The sequence below is a fragment of the Austrofundulus limnaeus genome, unplaced genomic scaffold, assembly GCF_001266775.1.
Source record: "Austrofundulus limnaeus strain Quisiro unplaced genomic scaffold, Austrofundulus_limnaeus-1.0 Scaffold466, whole genome shotgun sequence".
Taxonomy (NCBI): domain Eukaryota; kingdom Metazoa; phylum Chordata; class Actinopteri; order Cyprinodontiformes; family Rivulidae; genus Austrofundulus; species Austrofundulus limnaeus.
The window spans coordinates 77,930-94,667 of record NW_013952868.1 but is presented as its reverse complement, the minus strand read 5'-3'; the positions used below and the strand labels follow the sequence as shown (position 1 = coordinate 94,667).

Here is a 16,738-nt window from a genome sequence, read left to right as displayed (position 1 = left end):
ARTTTTGGGCTCCCTTATCAGTTAACTGTTGCAGCCACCTTGAATCTGTAGATGTCCAATGATTATTTTGAAATTTTAAAGAAAATTGGTTTTGTGTCTTGAGATACTTTTCTAACAGAATTGAATCCCAAAAGTAATGACAAAGTTTTAAAAACAGATTTTGCACATCAGTTAGCACTTCAACACCTTCCTATAAGATAATTGCYAAACTTTTTGTTTGTTTGTTTTTTGTTTTCAAAAAACATGAAAGGTTGAGGGGAAAAAAGTTAGGAGAATATTTTACAAAGGTGACGACAAGCAATATAGAACAAGCTCAGCTATTATCAAGCTAAAATTTAGCTCAATATTTCTAATGAAGTTACAGCTTTATTTGTGTTTACTAAGGTTGATTAGCTGTAAAAATATAGTGAAAAGTGTTGGCTCCAAAACATTGTAGGTATCAGTCCAATGATTACTTTCTGAAAGTTTACCTAAAATCAGTGTTTCTTATTTCAAAAGGGCAAATATAAGGTTTGTTCTTCTTTCCGTTGCCTTTCATTTCATTGTATTTTCTTTTTATTGTAAAGAGAATTAATTTTGWTTTTAAGAAATGAATAATTTTTTTATTGAATTGAATTGAATTGAATTAAATTTTGCTAACAGTAAAACTAAAGACACAAAAAGACTCAAGTAAACTCATTTTTGACCTCTGCAGTAACTGATTATATTTTCAGTTTACACTTAAATTTAGAAATTGCAGAACATTGTTTGCATCTGAAGATTTTTTTTTTTTTTTACTTTTTCTTCTTCTCTAGGCTGTTAACTTTTCAGGGGTCACAGTAGTGAGTCATCCTTCGTCTCACTCTGTTCTCTGCATCCTCTGTCCTCACACCAACTACCTTTATGTCCCCTCTGACAGCATCCGTATTTCTCCTGTTTAGCCTTTCTCTCACTCTCAAAGCTTTCAATGAATAATTGAGTCAAAAATCTCCCTACTATCTCTCATGTCCACACCTCCACTGGTAAGGCATCAGGTCCAGCTGCTTCCTCTTCTTCTTCCCCTTCAGAACTTCTTCCTCAATAATCTTTCCCACTTCCTGATCCACCTCTACCTCTACTCTTTTTTCCTTTTCATAMTCGTCATTCATTAGCTCCTCAAAGTAATCCTTCCATCTTTCCATCACACTCTCTTTACAGTACCTGTTAGAACATTAATATACAAACATTTCTATCTTTAACAAGCYAAACCAGCAACACATCCTTTCTGTTTTACATATTCCTCCTTCTTTGACGCACAATGCATGTCTTTATAGTCCCCTCTACACTAGTCAGTCCTCTCACTGTCCCATTCTTCTTGGCTAACCTCTGCCCCTGGATGGCATCCAGATTTCCTTATCATCTTTTCTCTGCMCAGATGACACACCAAGTATATTCATATCTGTCTCTCTAACCACTGTTACTGCAGTAGCCCAGTCACATAGAAACTCTGGGAGCTTCGAGCAGAGCGTGGCTCCGCTCGGAACTTGTCACAAATTTCTTACCTTCTCAACTTCCACCATTGGGTCTTCTTCWATGTTTTTACTCTTTTTCTCCTCTTCACCACAACAGTTATCTTACACACCACCATCTGATGTTGTTTGGCCACACTCTCCCCTGMCACATCTTTTCAGTCCCAAATCTCCCTTAGTTTACCTCTTCTACATAGAATATAGTCCACCTACGTACTTCTGTCTCCGCTCTTACCGGTCATCTTATACTCCTCCATCTTTTGGAAATAGGTCCTGACTACAGTCATTTCCATCCTCTTGGTTAAATCCACCATCTGTCCTTCTTGTTTTTTTTCCCTAAACACCAAACATGTCCATCATTTCCTCATTGCCCATGTTTCCTTCACMAACATGTCTATTCAGGTCTGCTCCAATCACCACTCTCCTCCCTAGAAAACTCTCTATCACTTCATCTATAATCAATCCAGAGTTTCTCTTTCTTCTTTAYCTCACCTCCAACCTGTGGAGCATAACCACTGAGAACATTCAGCATCAGACTTTCTGCTTCTGCCTTCAGAAACATCGCTCTATCTGATACTGTATTCCTTGCAAACATCTCTGTCTTTTGCTCTTTCTATCCACAACATGGTTCCAGCTTGAAACCTGCTTCAATGCTACAACACTTGCTGCCCTTGGTCTCTCACATACATACCTTCCTTCTCTGCATCACATCATCCAGCTCTGTACCTTTGTCTTGAGTTGCTACCTTCAGTCCTACACTCTTGACTTCCCTCTTCTCCCTCTGTCTCCTGGCACGTTTATCTCCGGCTTCTCAGGATGGGAGACTGTGAAGAAGAGATGATTCAACACGATCTGCTGGCTTCTTTAGATTTATTTATTTATTTATTTATTTATTTATTTATTTATTTATTTATTTATTTTGTGTAGAGTGCCCTGAGACAATGTTTTTTGTGTCTTGGCGCCATATAAATAAACTGAATTKATKTGAATTGAATAAACTCCACACAGTCAAATAAAAGAAATGACCYTCTTAGTTCCTAACAGCCTGTGCTTATTTTACCCAGTTTAAAATGATAATACACACTTGTTTTCTTTATGTTGCCACAATGTAAGCAGCATGACAGCTTAGTGGTTAACACTGTTGACTCACATCAAGAAGGACCTGGGCCTGAACCTTGGTTTGGGCCTGGGGTCTTTCTGTGTGACGCTTGCATGTTCTCGTCTTTGCATGGGGTTTCTCTGGGTCCTCCAGTTTCCTCCCACAGTGCAAAAACATGCATTTTAGGTTCATGCTCAGGCCATTCTCTTACAGAGATCTCTGATATCAAGGGGATTTACCAGGTTAAAAAAAATTCATTTTGCATATACTTGAAGGGTTGCGTGTTGTAGTTWTGCTAATGTTAGTTGAAAATAGCTCTAATCTGCTTTTAAAAGAAGAACAAAAATCACCTGAATCTGGTTCAAAATGTGCAGCAGTTAAAGGCTCAATCTGTCCACTTTTGAGCCACCACTGTTTGTGACATTTGTGACTAACAGGGGCATGAATGAAGTACTTCCCTCACACACAGACAAAAGCCCTTATTCATGCGCAACATACTAAATTATGAGCCGAAATAGATTTTCCACCGGTAATACGTAATCTATGTTTCCCAATTGGCAGGGTTTAGAAACTGCAGCAGGGTTAACTTAAAAAAGTTAGCCTGTGGTGCTCCTCATCCTGTGATAATAGGCCTGTCAGTAATGAAGAACAGGCTTGTTGCCAACAGGTGGTCTCTTTATAAGACCAGAGCCAGAGCACTCAGGATGAGGGGGGAAAAAACTGCCACAGCAAAATGTGWCAGAATCTAATGTTCTGCAGAGTGAAAAGCCTGTTTTCCATCCTTTGTTCCCAGCCAGAGATTCAGCCTTGTTCCTCATTGTTCGGGGCACAAACGAGCAACAGTCTTTTTTGACACGGAGCCACAGATGAATAAAGACTGGAGCTGACTAGTCACAGGAAAGAGCTTTCTTTTTGGAGGGCTTGGAGCCCATTAAGAGTTTGTGAGATATGAATGGATATGAATCCTCTCCTTCGACCCCACAGAAAAAAGAAGACAAAAAAAAAAAGAAAGAAAAAACAACCGGACCCATACAAGACAAGGAACACCTCTGTGTCTTTTTACTGTGGTTCCCAAGTACATTTCAAGACATCAAGTCGAAGGAAGACTGATTGACAGGCAGGAATTACATAGAGTCAATACGAAGTGAGTGGCTCATTGTAGATTTAAAAGGATACACTAAACYCATCCAACCTCTGAGCTCTAACCACTGACACTAATGTCCATAGATTGACTTCATAAAAATGGCAATGTAAGAAGGGGTCAGCAAAACTGCATGGATGGCACTTTGTTGTGACGTAAACTACATTTTTGTGTGATCTACCACAGGAAATCTGCAGCATTGTCCCTAARCAGAACAGAGATGATGAGATATTTAGTAACAGGCCACTTCATGCAGTCAGGACGTTTGGCTCAGTGGGCAGATGATGGGTGGATCCCAGCGAAAGCCGCTCACCAAATACAAGCTTTTGTCCAACTCCATAACCCATTTGTTACACTCAGACCAATTTGTCCTCATTAACCCTCATGAGGGGACTGTGTCTGAGACAAAAGCTCTCAGGGAACAATGAGAATCCCCAACCCTCCCCATGTTCACATCAGCAGAGCTCAAGTGCTCCCCTTTCCAGCACATTGTGGCCCCTTGTTGCCCCCGGAGGGTTTCAGTCTATGAGCATGAGATGGACAGACCCCAACAAGCAGGGTACACCTGAAAGACGGGGGTGAAAAGAAATGTTCCCATTTCCGCCTCAAGAATGAAATATCTTTTAAAAAAACCCTCACAATGCAACATCCTCTGTTTTATTYGGGTCACTCCATCAATCAACTCTGAAATAAAAATCCTGACAGGATGTACAAAGAGCAGTGGCAAAGAAAAGGGAAGGGGAGTTACAGTAATTTTCAGAGACGTGAGAAAGTTTGCTGTAGTTTTCAGTTTGTCACACTTGCAGCAGCAATTGCTCTGACAATTTATTATCTGTTCGAAACAAAATATGACAAGCTTTCATCAAGTGATTTTAAAAGAACGTCCATGCCTGCGTTCATGTTTTAAGTTCATCAACCATTAACTGTTTTCTGAGTCCTTTTTTTGCTCAATGAACCTACTGAAAACAACTTTTCCCCCTTTTTATTTAAAGTGCACTGTTGCTTCCCTTTCTTTTAGACAACTCAGGCAGCCATAAACCCACCACAGATCACTTTGTTCAAGTAAAATTTTAAGTTCATTTGACTATTTTCTTACATATTTATTCCATATGCAATTCTCTAAGTTTATAAAAAAAACTACACTTAAGTTCATGATATTTTTCCTTATAATTGGTGCCTACTAATTAGTTCCATGTCTGTTTCAGGTTTTTAGTTCAATTCAATCCAATGTTACGGTATTTTCCTAAAATTACCATTAAATTGTGGAAATCCCAAAACAAAGAACACAAAAAAGKAAATTGACATTGGAACTGGAACAATAAAAACAACTCCACATTACTCATGCTTAGAAGAGTTACTCACCTAATTTTTTTTTTAATTTTAGTCTAAAGTGTTGAAGATTTATACAATGATGCTGCATAAACAAGTGGGAAGATTGAATTAATAAAAACAGTACATTATAAGTTCTACTAAAAAGACATTTCCCTTTAATACAGTTTTAATAAAACTAGAAGCAAAAACATTCCATTTTTAAAGATTCCTGAAATATTTGCGTGTTTTTTTTTGGCACGAGACATTTCCTAAGTTAAGAACACTAAAAACAAAAGATATCCATTTTAAAAATTTTACTTTATTTGCAATTTACAACTTTGCACACTTTAAAATCTGTTGAGCTTGCTTTATTTGTCTTCTGCTTTTTTGTCTTGTTGTGCATGCCWTGTCTATTTTGCACCATTTTTGTCTTTTTACAACTTTTTGTAACTTTTATGCTTTTTACATCTTTTTGTTTTTGTATTCTCAGTTTTTTCATTTTCTTTTTTTAACACATCTTTTGCATTTTGTCTCCTTAAGCTTGCTTTTACTTGTCTCCTAAGACATCATTTGTTTTGTTTTTTTATCTTTTATGATTTTGCTTCCTTATTATTTCATTTTGTCTTTCTGTCATCTTTTTCTTCTTTCTTTCATTCTTATCTTTTTATGCTTTTTGTTTTTTCATTAACTTTTTTGTTTATTATGCCTCTTATGCTTTCTTTGTGTTTCATAACGCATCTTTTTTGTCTCCTTGTGCTTTTTTCATCTCGTGCACTCTTTTAGTCTTGTCTTTTTTGTTTTAAGCACTTTTTGTCTTTTTGTCTCTGTAGCCTTCTTTTTAATTTTTTAAACTCTTCTCATGCAGCCTTTGTTTTTCTATTCATCTTTATTTTTTTTAAGTCTCATGTCCCTTCTTTTCTTTTTACGTCTTCTAATGCTTCTATTTAGCCATTTTGTCTTCTTTAGCTTTCTTTTTCTTTGGATATTTCTGTGCTTTTTCCATCTTTCTTTTTCTGTGTATGCCTGCTCCTTCTGTTTTTTATCCTTTAAATATTGAACATTAAATATCCAGCTATTCATCTTTTTCAGCACTTAAGTTTCACATGTCAGTTTTCTTGGGAAATGCACATTTCTAGTTTATTAATAATGCTTTATTATGAAAACAGAAGGCAGATGTTTTAAAGGCATGGTTATTTTAAAACATCCTGCTAATCATTACTCTACAATAAGATCTGACTGGTAAAGAGAGCTGAAAATTTAAAGAATTTAAATAATCTCTTCAGCACTGAAAACAGGCGATAAATATAAAACTCTCAAATATAAGATAGAAATAATCCAGCAGCCCTTCAGATTCACTCATAAAAGAGAAATATGTAATTATTCCTTCAGTCGCTCGCTCAGTTAAAACTCTATGCAAGAGCCTTTTATTATGTTCGTGTCACAGTGTCAAACGCAGCGGCGTCCCATTTAATGCTGGTTTGTTGGGTCTCCAGTATGTTTTCCAAACAGAGTTGCAGTAATCAGGTCATTTGTTATAATGACAACCATTAGGGGTGATCATCGTCACGCAGCAGTCGGGAGGAGAAATCAGGTGCTCTCTCAGAGATTCATCTCGATTACACACATGCACAATGTCAGACAAAAACACACGCACACACACACACTCACCTTTGCATCATTACCGAACATTAAATTACCAAAACTCCAAAATAAAACCATTCTATAACTCATTTACTCAGTTATTTTTAGTTGTGCTGTAGTTCATGTTTAAGACGAAAGGATTTATTGAATTAGCAACAATTTTGAACGTATTTCATTTAGACAAAACTGAAGCTTTTGGAATATCAAAGCARCATAATATTTCTAGTTTCTGTCATCAGCTATAACAATAAAAACCTTGCACTAATTACTGATAGTTTATAGACATGTGATTGAAAGAAAAATAATCAGATTAATCAAAAGTAATTTTAATCAGGTGACATTTATAATGGATCTAAATCATGAAGAAACTACAAGTTCGAGCAGGGGAAAAAATGTTTTTTTTACAGACCTAGTATTTTTGTACAAAACCATCCAGGGAAATACATCTTTGCTATTTTGAACATCATCATAAGAAGATTGCAGCCACATCTAAAGCTTCTGTGTTAAAACAAATTCAAAAGTTGGAAATATCTTGTGCTAAATATGTATTAAAACACATGTTCACTACATATACTTGTTTACAACATATTTCAATTGAAAAATATGGATCAAAACACAGTATCGATCTACACTTATTAGCGTAAGATATTTGTGGGAAACATTYAATCTTATTATTCAACCATGTGGCAGAAATAAATCCTGTTTGAGGACCTGGGACTTTTTTAATTTACTTTAAATCTTCTGAAATAAATTTACAAGGATTCTGAAAAGTAAAATAACAGAYGTAAGCTGCAACCTATTTGCCAACTAAATGTAATGTAAATGTAAACATGGCTATCATAGGTGTTAAACATTTTTATCTAAAGTGTACTTAGAATAGTCCTGTTTTCAGTGATGATACTGTGGGTGAATTGGCAGGTCTGAGAAAAGGCACATGTTAAATACATTTACTGTGTTTGGATCAGTGGTTTGTGTGTGAAAGTCTTTGCTTGTGCGTCAAAGTGAACAATCAGTCCTGTATCTGGGTCCAAACTCAGTCATCCTCTTCAGTAGAGCGGCTTTCACTGCACAGATCTTCTCATCCAGCTCTGTCAGACTGCAGGCCTGCAGGACCCCAACAAAAATACAACAAAAACCAATAAGCTCTTCACAAGAAGTTGACCTCCACTCCCACAGTAATGTGAAAAAAAGGTCCTAACCTGTGCAGTAGATGTTCTGGGTCTCTTGTGGAGATGACTCTGAAAAACAAGAAAAAAAATAAAACTCATAAATAATCAGTGCATTTTCTAAACTGGCTTGAGTTTAGTAAAGCACACGCTCAAAACTTCTACTAATCATTTTTATGGATTAATTCAATGGAACAAAAATGGGTAAATTTATATTAAAAAAAAGACTGGAAAAGAAAGAATCTGATTTATAAAGAAGGCTTTTAATAGAACTTTACTTTTGTAGGATGTTTTCACAATAGAGACAGTAAACAGGAGGAGAGCTGAGCGGCTTTAACCCAGCAAATGTCCCTGGTTAAACGTGAATAGAAGATGCCCTACGCGGCTTGAAGCAGAGCGTTTCAATTTGGTATATTCGATTCCAGCSGTAAAACCCTTTAGAATTGCTTATGGAGCCTCCTTTTTGCTCCTGAGTATTAGAATGTTGTTCCTAAAACCGTGGGCCAACTGTGTGCTGCTTTTCAGCAAACACCAAACTACAGTGAAGAAGGAAAAAAAAAATGAAGGAGGGGGGATGGAAGGGGGAGGGGACTTCCAATATAAAAGACCCMCATGTTCATCCGTTTATTCAAAGACACTCAACATCTCTTGCTCTGCTCACACAAACATGCACTGAGTCAAAAGCAGATGGAGAGCAGCACTCTTACAGAAGCAGCATGCTGTGCTGAGAAATACCAGTATAAASAGACATGCTGCATCTCGAGCACTTTTAGATAGCTAACACACTGGACAGACTCCTTTAGGTTAGGAAATTAAGAGTCTGTGGGACTTTGCTGATCTCTCACAGGTTCAATATGAAGCCTAATAAATTACCCCGAAACATTTTGAGTTTTTGCTTATTTAAACAGCAATTAGATGGTGTTTCCTATAACATTATTGTTTCAATAAATTTGAAAAATAAAAACAAAAAAYGTTTTCAATCAACTTGGGAGAAACTTAGGAAAGAAGTATGTTTATATATCAAAGTGTAGCTGTGGGAACTTCATGATCAGCAGAAACAAACTCGCAGGCAGTCAAGCTTATTTTCAATGATCTGTTCAACTAAAACAATTCAGTTTATCAGTTTAAAAATCACACAATAATAAAAGTCTTAAAAAGCTTCTCTTTAATATGAAGCTCTTCTAACCCTAACCTTTAATATGAAGCTCTTCTGTCTCAAAAAGTGTTCCTCATTCCAAAATGTTTTCATTTACTTTTCAAACTAAGATACATAAAATTGCTTCAAAATGAAAAGTCATGTGCAGTAATTATCCAGGTTTCTATTTCTGTGTTAAAGCAGAGAATTGTTTTCATGTTTRTAGTTTCTTTCTGTCACTACGTTTTTCAGACTTTACAAACTTTCAGCTATTTTCATCATTTGTAAAACACAACCCACAGCTTGTTCAGCACATTACAGCTATAATTTTTCGTTATCCTATCTTTTTCATGTTTTAAAAATATTTAGCTTTAATTATATTTTWTAAATATGTAAATAGAGAATTCTTAACCTCCTTGAAACATTTTGTGCTTTTCTGAAATCTTCTGTGTACTTCCTTCATAACTTTTAGCTAATGTTTAGCAAATGTGCAGCTAAATTYGGTTTTTGATAACTGTTCTGTTATTTTAATTTTTTGCAACAATTTAGCTACTTTTAACCTTTAGCTGTTCTTTAGGATTTGTCAACTTTTAGGAAATGTTTTGCACATTTTAACTTTAATGTTTTGTTCATTTTAGCTTCTAGCTACTGGTTTGATGGTTTTACTTTGTTTTCCTGGTTTTAGCATTAAACTTCTGTTTTGCTAATTTAAATTTTTGTTTAGCTGTTTTTAGCTTTTGTTCTGATTGTTTTAACTTTATAATTCAGTTTCAGCTTCTTCGACAACCTTTAACAAAGTCAATCAGCACTCGACATTCACACTGTATTTTCACCAAAAGAATAAATAAAATATAATAATCCAGTCTATGTTACATTAGACTTCAAACCATCCAATATAATGCAGTAAAAWACAGCTAAATTTCCCCACCTACATGATGTTTACATGTGAGATTAAATTGTGAAGCTACATGTGTTCTGAATTAAGCTTTTTTTGTAAGTTTTGGGTGAAAATCTGCAGAGTTAACTAACAAAATCAGACTGCAGACAAAAACAGAGTACCTTAAAGTAGCACATATAGTACAGCGGGTAAAATAAGTATTGAACACGTCAACATTTTTCTCAGTAAATATATTACTAGAGGTGCTAATGACATGAAATTTTCACCAGATGTTGGTAACAACCCAAGTGATCCAGACATACAAAGAAATCAAACATAAATGTCCAGAAATGAAGTTATTTGTAATAGTGTGGAATGGCACAGGGAAAAAGTATTGAACACACTTACTGAAATTTATCTAATACTTTGTACAAAAGCCTTTGTTGTCAATGACAGCTTCAAGACGCCTCCTGTATGGAGAAACTAGTGGCATGCATTGCTCAGGTGTGATTTTGGCCCATTCTTCCACACAAACAGTCTTCAAATCTTGAAGGTTTCGTGGACCTCTTCTATGAACTCTGATCTTTAGTTCTTTCCATAGATTTTCTGTTGGATTCAGGTCAGGTGATTGGCTGGGCCATTCCAGCAGCTTTAGTTTCTTTCTCTGAAACCAACTGAGAGTTTCCTTGGCTTTGTGTTTGGGCTCATTGTCTTGCTGAAATGTCCAGCCACGTTTCATCTTCATCATCCTGGTAGATGGAAGYAGATTTTTATCAAGAATGTCTCTGTACATTTTTCCACTCATCCTTCCTTCAATTATTTGAAGTTTGCCAGTACCATATGCTGAAAAACAGCCCCACACCATGATGTTCCCACCTCCAAACTTCACTGTTGGTATGGTGTTTTTGGGCTGATGTGCAGCGCCATTTGACCTCCAAACATGATGTGTATTCTGGCATCCAAACAGTTCAATGTTGGYCTCATCTGACCAGACTATATTCTCCCAGTATTTCACAGGCTTGTCTAAATGTTGTGCAGCAAACTTTAAAGGAGCTTCAACATGCTGTTTCTTCAGCAGTGGAGTCTTGCGTGGTGAGCGTGCATACAGGCCATGGTGGTTCAGTGCATTACTTATTGTTTTCTTTGAAACAAAYGTACCTGCTAATTCCAGGTCTTTCTGAAGCTCTCCACAAGTGGTCCTTGGCTCTTGGACAACTCTTCTGATAATTCTTTTCACTCCTCTGTCAGAAATCTTGCGAGGAGCACCTGGTCGTGGTCAGTTTATGGAGAAATGATGTTCTTTCCACTTCTGAATTATGGCCCCAACAGTGCTCACTGGAACCTTCAGAAGTTTAGACATTCTTCTGTAACCGATGCCATCATTATGCTTTGCAACWATAAGGTTGTGAAGGTCTTGAGAGAGCTCTTTACTTTTACCCATCATCAGATGGTTCTTGTGTGATACCTGGCCATCATTTGGGACTGAACCAGCTGATATTAACTTGCACTGACAAGGGGCAGGCTTGCTTTCTAATTACTGAGAGAGTTCAGCTGGTGTCTTGGCTTTCCATGCCTTTTTACACCTCCCTTTCTTCATGTATTTAATACTTTTTTCCTGTGCCATTCCACATTATTACAAATAACTTCATTTCTGGACATTTTTGATTTGATTTCTTTGTATGTATGGATCACTTGGGTTGTTACCGACATCTGGTGAAAATTTCATGTCATTAGCACCTCTAGTAATATATTTACTGAGAAAAATGGCGACGTGTTCAATACTTATTTTACCCACTGTATGTAGGAGGTGAAAGAAACACAGTGTAGCATTATGATGATTTGTTATAAGTGCAAATAAATTCAACAAAGCCAGATATTGGTTAATCTGTTGAAACTCCACTCAGACACAAGATGAAACATTACAAGCTGGGCTTATTGCATAAAGTAATACAGACATCCAGTCTCTGGAGTAAATGTTGTTTGGTTTAGCACATATACAGTATAGATTAAAGGAAGTTCTTTTAATGTTTTATGTAAAATATGTATATATCTGATTATTTCTTACATATAGGTTGTATTTGAACTGTCTTTCAGAGACAGAATTGTGTTGCCAGATTTAATGACTCTGTATACATGTCATTTTTCCCAGAATCTGACGTACAAAAGATGTTGTCAGAAACTATGCTTGTATGAAACTATATTATTAACTATACATTTAGTGTCCAGTGAATAGTGTTTAAATTCTAAAAGACTGTTTTAATAATGTGGGAAGTAATTAAAAATGTCCTTCACGTATTCATTGTTCCAGCCACAGAACTCACTGCAGACTGAAAGTACTCGGGTGAGAGTCCCTCTAGCTCCAGGATACGATCCTCCAGCCTCTTGAGTCTCTGATAAACGTTTAAAGGGACGGGTCCCACTGAGGAATAAAAAACTACTTTAACAACTTACATAAATGAACTGTCGATGATAACTTTAGTTAACTGTAAAATGTAGTTAGGAATAGCATAAAAAGGAAAAACGATCACAATACTATAAACAAAGTCTATTCAAACATTTCACATTCCAACTGCTTTACTTTTTAATGAAGGATAAATTGGTGCAGTCAACCAACTTTTTCTTTTTTTTTCTCTTTTAAGAAACAATTATTGTCATCTACAACTGATGACACAACATTTTAAACATTGGTATAATTAGACTTTCTTCCCTCACCAGACGGCAGTTTTAGGTGGGTCTCAATGTTCTGAAGTCGCTCCTCTATGGCTGCATTTCCACAATCTCTTGCAGTCGACGCCCTCTGGTGCTCCCCTGCTTCTCCCTGGCATCCCCCACTACGAGTCTGGGGCCCATAAGCGTTAACTACACGTGTGACTGCTCAGCCAAGAAACATAAAAAAGGAAAAAACACATAAAACATATTGATTTTAAAAATATATACATTTCTACAGAAAGTCATATGAAATATTAAACAGTTAATTTCCATGCAGCTAGTGATTCTTATGGCATGTCCCAAATTAAACAAAAACATTTGTATTTTTAAAATATTCAACATTTCTGAAAAAAGGTCAAGCTTTAATAATGATAGCAACAGAATGGCCCATCTTCCTACCTTTTACGTGGCTTTTAAAGCCTGGGTAGGGAGTGAACACAGCGTCTGTTCTGGCACAGCTGTTTTCTGTAAAGAATCAATTTCCATAAAAATTAGAATTTGTAAACGCAAATAAATGTCACTTAGAGAAAAGAAAAATAGGTTCTAAATGTATACACCACATGTGTTGCATTTTCTCCTGATTTCTAATACTGCTGTCTCATACAAGCTTTGAATTTCAAAAAGGTTCTCTGTCTCATGTTTTTCTGGACAGAGAGCGTTGCGTTTTGAGGCCGAGTGTGTTAGCTACTTCAGTCCCACTCTTGCAGCAGTTCAGCCTGACCTCTCGCCTGTGGAAATCAGCTCTCTCCCAAACATTGGCAATCTGCGTGCAGGCTCCCTCTCCTCCACCCCACCCCCACCCCCCCACTCTTTTCCATTCTCACCCTGATTGCAGTCGATCACGTTGCAAAACTCGCGCACGTTGTTTTCATTGATCTCCATCTGCTTGCGTTCCATAAATGCAGATATTCTTCGCTCAATCTGGAGTTAAAGAAAAAGGCAACACCAATATTAAGGTACAATAGATTGATGAGCTACTGATGAGTGTTAAGAATGCAATGTTTTTTCCTATTTATTTTTAGTGATCTGGAGCAGACAGAGTGCAGAGGTTTATGCGGCGTTAATAAAAGAAAAGCAGTGTAAAAAAATGATTCCAGGTAGCCCAAAAAGTTAAATTGCTTACCGTCCTCACATGATGGAATATGAATATGGTTTGCCTGGCTACCAAAATAAATGCACAACAGAATGGGGCCTCTTGTCCTTCATCCACATGCAATCTCAGAGTAATGAGCATCCACTTCATAATCCATCAAGGACCTGGCCCTCTCTCAAAACCCTCCAGCAATGTGGTCTGCTTTACCCCACCGCAGCACTACAAGACCCCTTACTCTTTGCTGAACACAGTATCAGGTCTCCATCAAGCATTTGCTACATGTCATGTGCACATCCTTGGAAGCAATTACTTATGATTATTCATTTGCCTGACAGAGTGTGAAGGGTTTTAAAATGTCACTGCCAGAACAGCTGACAGATCTGTCGACAAAGACCAACCTCTGACTTCCCAGCTCGAATCTGAACCATGATGTCATCATCCGAAGTCTTACTCTCTGCAGCCCCTGAGTTGTGATCTTGGTGCTCAGACAACACAGCTGTCAGCTCTTTTACTGAAGATGATGAGACACCTTTATCCAGTGTGTTTTCTTTCACTGATGTAACACCATCAGCCCCTACCAGTGATCTCAGGCTTTTGGAAACAGCCTGTGGTAAAACAGGAAGAACACTGATTGCACACAAGCACAGTCCATGTGTGTCTATATTTGAGGTTTTTTTAATTAATGAAAAAAGTATGCTATGATAAAGACAATTAATAACAATAATCATGTAATAGTCATCAAGTTAAACCTTTTGCTGTGCAAACCCTTTAAATTTACAAAGTTGAATGATACAATTTACCATTAATCAGCATTAATGGGAATTTGCATTCCTTTTACCTGTAATTTAACAATATGCTCCTGCAAACATCCATAAACATGAGCCTCTGAAAATGATGAAAGATCCACAGCACTGGGGTTGACTTCTATTTTCAAAGCAGCCTCTCCTAATCGGAGCTTTATTTCAAAACAAATGACAAAGATAGGAATTAAAAAGTGCAAAACACAAGAACAAATTATTAATTTATTGAACAAACGTAATTTGTAGATTAGTAAATAGATTGAAAAACTGCAAATCGTTATAATGTTTCAACTTTTGTTTGTCATTTAAAAATGCTAATTATTTGTCTATGAAACTAAAATAAAAAAATGCAAATTACAGCCAGTTACCAGCTTTAGTAAAGGATAAATAGCAAATATTGTATATCAGTTTGTATCAATCAAAAAAGGAATTCACAAAAAAATTGTCAGAATGTAGAAGATCGCAAATTTATGGCATGCAAATATTTTTGTATTTATAGATCAAAATCTTCAATTCTGAACAACAAAAAAAAAAACTTTTAAATAAAGAGTACAACTTCAGCTATTTTATTGTTATTTTTTTATACTAAAACATAGTAGAACTGAAATTAGACCATTCAGAAAAATTCAGGCACTACCAAAATCGGTGATTATGCGACAATTACGCCAAAAAGCTTTGATATCATTCTATTATTTTTTTAATGTTGAACACGGATTACAGAAAAATAACGAGCCATATTCTTGTGTACATTTTAATGTATCGTACTTCACATGATTATACAGAATGATGGCGATGTGTGGGACAGCGGGTCTGAGCACAAGCCTAAAAGTAATTATTAAAACTGAATAATATAAACAAACAAAAACAGTCACGGTAACCTGCTGAACAAAATAATGGAGCTATCAGAGAAAATCTACGACGCTAGCATGCTAATAGTATGAGATGCTAAAAACATTAGCATGTAGCTAACCAACAACTCGAACTGAAAAAGAAAGATCTAAAGAGAAGCATATTTCAAACCAACCTCTTTTCCAAAGCCTGAAAGCAGCCTCAGTATCTCATCCATGCAGTGCCTGTAACTGGACATTTTTGTTGGTTCACTGGGAGGAGCTTCGTTTTGATTTAGCTTCGTTGTTTCCGCCATTGCTACTGAAAGCTCGAAAGTACTGTATGCTGATTGGTTGGAAAACTTCACATGTGAACCTATGGAACCAGCGACTGGCTGCTCCACGCATGCGCACTTACAGCCGGGGTGGTTCTCTGCTCAAAGCGTTTCAATGAACTATGCAATTTCCTTTAAATCAAACTGACAAATAAATAAATAAATAAGGAGGTATTGTTGCTGTATTTGATCTGGTTTTCATTTCTCTATCACGCACACAAATTAGGGAATTAGACAAATTGTATTTGTTTGCTAAAGCATTGCTTTTGTAACACTTTTCTGGAAAGTAAAAGCTGGTATTTCCCTATTAATAAATATAAACAAAAATTACTTTATAAATATCTTCTTTAAATAAACGTGAAGAAGATGAAATTTAAAACAAACAGACAATGTTAGTGGGATAAACAGTTTAATTTTTGAAACGATCACATGATTTGTGTGTAGCTCTTATTTTCCTCTGGACTGCATTGAAGATGCTTATATGATTATGCTTTTTTAACTCTATAATTTTTTATCAACTTAAATCAATTTGCTAAAATCTACTCTGTTAATCAATTGAAAGAAATATAGTGCAAGCAATGTCATATTTTGAAGTTGTGGCAGAAAATATGTCACTTAGTGAAATAAATAAATATTGTTCCAAACCAAAACAAGCAGAATTCTGAGCTTACATCTACAGTGATATAAATTGTGTTTCTTGTTGATGAAACAGACTAAACATTGTCAAGCTGCATTTAATTACTTTCTTCAACAGGAGAAAGAATAGTGGCTTAATTCTTAGAACATTGTGCCTCTGACTACGGTGGACCAAGCAGCAGGGCACTGAGATGGGAACCTGGCCACAATAGTGCATTTCTCTGAGTTGAGTGACTGTGGGAAAATCTCCCTCCCCTATTCAGACATTTTTACCTTCTTTTCACATAATGAAGAGAGAAAGAGAGAGGGAGACAGAGAGAAAGAGAAAGCTAGAGGAAACAACAGAAAAAGAATAATTACAGGCAAAGAGACGGCACTGCTATGCACTCAAAACTCAATAATGCTCTTTAGAAGGGTTAATCATTTTAGGAAGGGGTCTAAAGACAAGCCTTTTTAGCTTAATTCATTTGTGAGCTGATAT

General features: G+C 36.3%; 1 protein-coding gene across 3 annotated transcripts; it reads right to left on the bottom strand.

The window, feature by feature from the left end:
- Positions 1–6,984: 6,984 nt before the first annotated feature.
- mbip (MAP3K12 binding inhibitory protein 1) lies at positions 6,985–15,623 on the bottom strand. Of its 3 annotated transcripts, XM_014025305.1 has the most exons (9): positions 15,484–15,618; positions 14,498–14,614; positions 14,058–14,264; positions 13,391–13,487; positions 12,966–13,031; positions 12,570–12,728; positions 12,179–12,276; positions 7,879–7,917; positions 6,985–7,783 (listed from the first exon to the last, which is right to left on the bottom strand). In XM_014025305.1, the coding sequence occupies exons 1-9, from the start codon at positions 15,601–15,603 to the stop codon at positions 7,676–7,678; spliced, it is 1,011 nt and encodes a 336-aa protein (XP_013880759.1). In that variant the 5' UTR covers positions 15,604–15,618; the 3' UTR covers positions 6,985–7,675. The 3 variants fall into 3 exon arrangements, with proteins under 3 accessions (XP_013880759.1, XP_013880760.1, XP_013880761.1); XM_014025306.1 differs by lacking the exon at positions 12,179–12,276 and having other exon boundaries at positions 15,484–15,623; XM_014025307.1 differs by lacking the exons at positions 14,058–14,264; positions 14,498–14,614.
- Between the last annotated feature and the right edge of the window lie 1,115 nt (positions 15,624–16,738).